The sequence below is a fragment of the Uloborus diversus genome, chromosome 7 (genome assembly GCF_026930045.1).
Source record: "Uloborus diversus isolate 005 chromosome 7, Udiv.v.3.1, whole genome shotgun sequence".
Classification (NCBI taxonomy): domain Eukaryota; kingdom Metazoa; phylum Arthropoda; class Arachnida; order Araneae; family Uloboridae; genus Uloborus; species Uloborus diversus.
The window spans coordinates 76361243-76365355 of record NC_072737.1 but is presented as its reverse complement, the minus strand read 5'-3'; the positions used below and the strand labels follow the sequence as shown (position 1 = coordinate 76365355).

At 33.8% G+C, this 4113-nt stretch overlaps 1 protein-coding gene across 1 annotated transcript; it reads right to left on the bottom strand.

Moving 5' to 3' along the window:
• Window positions 1-663: 663 nt before the first annotated feature.
• LOC129226746 (uncharacterized) lies at window positions 664-3079 on the bottom strand. The gene is made up of 2 exons (XM_054861377.1): window positions 2707-3079; window positions 664-1280 (listed from the first exon to the last, which is right to left on the bottom strand). The coding sequence occupies exons 1-2, from the start codon at window positions 3077-3079 to the stop codon at window positions 664-666; spliced, it is 990 nt and encodes a 329-aa protein (XP_054717352.1).
• Window positions 3080-4113: the final 1034 nt, after the last annotated feature.

Below are 4113 nucleotides of genomic sequence, written 5' to 3'. Positions count from 1 at the left end.
GTATCGGAAGCTGTGAAGCAAAACTTGTCCATTCTTTAAGGATACTGTCTGGGAGTGGATCATCCCATTTTGACTTGCATAACCATAATTTCTGCATCATAATTTTAGCTAAAACTGTAGAGGGTGAAATGAAACCGAGGGGATCATAAATTCTAGCAATGCTTGACAATAATTGCCGTTTTGTGGTGACTTCTTGAGCTGAATTTAAATGAATCGCAAATGTGTCTTGATTTGGATCCCACTGAATGCCAAGAAGTTTCACTGACTGATCTTCAGCAATATTTATAGACTGTTCTGTTCCTTTTAGTTCAGGAGGTAATTTTGAAAGAATACTATGTTCATTTGATATCCATTTTCGAAGAGTGAATCCACCTCTTCTCATTAGATTAATTAAATCACTCATGAGATTTTCAGCTTCCTGAATTGAATCGGCTCCTGTTAATAGATCATCTACGTAAAAGTCCTTGTCGATATATTTTGAGGCTTTAGGAAAATTCATCTCTTCATCTTCAGCAAGTTTTTTAATAGTTCTTATGGCTAAATACGGTGCGCAAGCAGTTCCGTAAGTCACTGTCTTCAATCTATAGTCTTCAATCTTTTGATCGGGATTTTCTCGCCATATAATTCTCCCTGAAAATCAGAATCTGAATGTGAGACAAGAATTTATCGGAACATTTTTTCGATATCAGCCACAAGAGCTATGGAGTGTATTCTGAAATTTGATAGAATATAAAATAGATCAGTTTGGAGTTTGGGTCCAGCATGCAAAACATCATTTAGCGAGATGTTTGTTGATGATTTAGCTGATGCGTCGAACACAACTCTTAATTTTGTGGTGCTGCTATGTTCTCTAATTACTCCGTGGTGTGGCATACAAAAACACTTGCGATCTTCTACTATGATCTCTTCTGTTTGCACTAATTCCATGTGGTTTAAGGATAAATATTCCCTCATGAAATTCTTGTATTGATCATACATGCTAGGATTTTGGATTAGTTTCTTTTCCAACGGCAGAAATCGTGCAATCGCTTGATCTCTCGAATTTCCAAGACTTGGTTCTTCCTTGAATGGCAGTTTGACTTCATATCTTCCAGTGTCATCTCTAGTTGTAGTTTCTGAGTAAAACTTTTCACAGTTTGCGTCTTGAATGCTTAACTTTTCTTTCTGAGGAATAGATTCCAGTTCCCAGAACTTCTGAAGAACTTCATCAATTTTTACACTGGAATGGTGACTCAATTTGGTATTTTCTGTACCTTCATATAACTTGGACGATACCCTTCCTGAGAGAATCCAACATAACTTTGATTAAATAGCAGTAGGTGTTTCTTTTCCACCACTTATCTTGCGACCTTGAATTATGTCAAAAAATACATCTGCACCTAATATTATGTCTATGTTTCTGGAGATGTAGAAATCAGGATCTGCTAACTGCAAACTTTCACTGTGTGACCATTTATGACTAGAAATAAGGAAATTTGGTAATTTCGTAGTAAGTTCTTTAACTATTAGTGCTTTAGTAGAAAAGGTTTCTGAATTAAACCGTGGAGTAAAGTTTAAATTTACTAAGTAATTGGACTTTCCAGCAACTTGATTACCAGTTCCTATGACTAAGTGATTAGTTGAAAATGTTTTTAGATTAAGTCTATTACAGTATTCTTCAGTCATCAATGAGGTTTGAGAACCACAATCGAGTAAAGTTCTACACAGTTGCCAATGTCCTTGAGAATCCTTGATTTTGACTAAAGCTGTAGATAGCAGAATATTGCACGAATTATTCAGACCAGTTAAAGCTAGACTGCTGGACTGAGAATTATTAACTTGAACAGAATCACTTGACCTCTGTGCGGAATTATCGACTGAAAGGTTCGATTTGTATGAAGAATCATGTAAGAGAGTGTGGTGTCTTTTAGAACAATCTTTGCAGTGAAAAGTAACTCTACACTTCGAAGTATCGTGATTAGCTCTCAAGCAGTTAAAGCAAAGTTTATTCTTCTTCGCTAGATTCCACCGTTCTTGAGTGCTCAAATTTTTGAATTCTGAACATTTGAACAATGCATGATCTAAATTGCACAATACACAACTTCTACGATTTACATTTGTTACGGAATTATAGCTAACTGACTTCTTGGATATCAAAAGTTCCTCTTTGGGATAGTTTTCTTTGCAGGTTTTCATGCTTCTGGCATGCTTTTCTAAAAATTCAATAAATTTCTTATGCGATGGAATTTCTTCATCTTCTAATGTGAGCTCCCACTGTTTTCGGATATTATCATCTAAGCGTTTTTCGAGAAATTGAATAATGATTAATTCTGAAAGTTTGTTTAACTCAAATCCCAACGTTTTTAGATTACGAATTGCTTCATTGCAAGAATCCAAAATATCCCGAAGAGATTAAGAGGTCATCAATTTGACTGGTTTAATGCTAAATATTTTCGAAACTAAAGCATATGATAACTCTTTTGTTGTCATAACGATTAATTAACGTTTCCCAAGCTTGAGAATAATTATTTTCTGTGATAGGAAAGCCCTTTATTAGTCGAGTAGCTTCTTCTGTAACTGATGCATGCAAGTATTGCAATTTTTGTAGTTGACTTAAATTAGAATTATCATGAATAGTCGAAATGAAAATTTGTTTAAAGCTAATCCAATTACTTATATTTCCGTTAAATGCTGGAAGATCGAATTTAGGCAAATTTATGCTCGTACTTGTTTGAAAAGGTCCACTTCGCGATGGTAATGTAGACCGATTATCTTTCTCAAAGTCAAGCTTAATTTTTTCAATTCTGCTTTCAATATCGAACTGAAGATTTAGAATTTTATCTGAATATTCTTGGCTAGCTTCTATTTCATTTTCGAATTCATCCATATCTTCGATTAAGTTTTCAACTTCTGCATCAGCGACTTGAATTTGATTTAGCTTACTATTTAATTGCAGCTTGAATGTGCTTAAATCTTCCACAGTAACGTCTTCATTATTTAACTGCTCAGAAATTTTATTCAGTAGCTTAGTTGTTACCGCGCGAATAGTAGCTCGTTTCTTTTTTGCTTTTTCATACGCAGATGCAGCTTTAGAAGTCATGGTTTATCACAAAATGAAAGATAGAATGAGAATAAATAAAATAGAATGTATCTAGATCATGCAATAAAGTTTAATGGAATAGAATGTATCTTTGGTTGTAAACCACGGTTAAGAACCTTTTCCGAGAATTACAACAAAATATATCATCATTCAAGAATGGTTTTTTTGATAAACGTTTCTTATACACTTCACTCAGAACAGAATATAAACCATTTCGATGAATAAAAGTCTCAGTTTCATTTATAGCACAACTGAATTAGAATAATAATGTTCATGGGAATTTGCATTCGAATAAGAATCAAATGTTCGTTATTTACGTTTTATGCAATGTCCTACATTTGCATTTTTCATTACAAGAGATTTTAAAATATCGTACCTTATGAAAAGGATTCCATGAATCATAAACGAAACATCAAAATCCTCACTGGTGGCTCCAAAAATGGTTGAACATGACGGGCTACGTGACTTTTTTGAATTGTAGAGCCGCTTACTCTTCATTGTGAATTCGCAATAAAATATACTTGCAATAACTATACTGAACATTTATTACAACACACGAACGTAACATTTAACATAAATTCAGAAATAAATATAACTTAGAATGATCGAGATATTTTAGAAAGATGTGATGCAGCAACGCTGCTTGACTTATCGCTACTCAGTAATCTTTTTGCTCTATCAAGAAAAATAAATTTTCACGTTGCCACTCACGCGAGCAATGAAAATTATAATAATTAAATCAAAGTTCTAGGCTCAGCTGCAGACGATAAGAACTACCAGCTTGGTACAGTGATATTTGCACAAACTAGGACAAGGTTTTTTTTTTTTTTTTTGTCTAATATTTTGTGCTGGATTTATCGTGGTAGACAAAGTGGTCTTATGAACTGAAGAATTTCTTACTGATACTAATTAGAAATGAAATACATGAGAGAGTAGTCTTTGAAAAAGGTAGTAATGTTTTGGTCCAGCAGAGTGTTAATAGCTTTTTTAATGCTTGCTAGGGGCTCGGTCTCCAAATAAAATATGCAATTAAA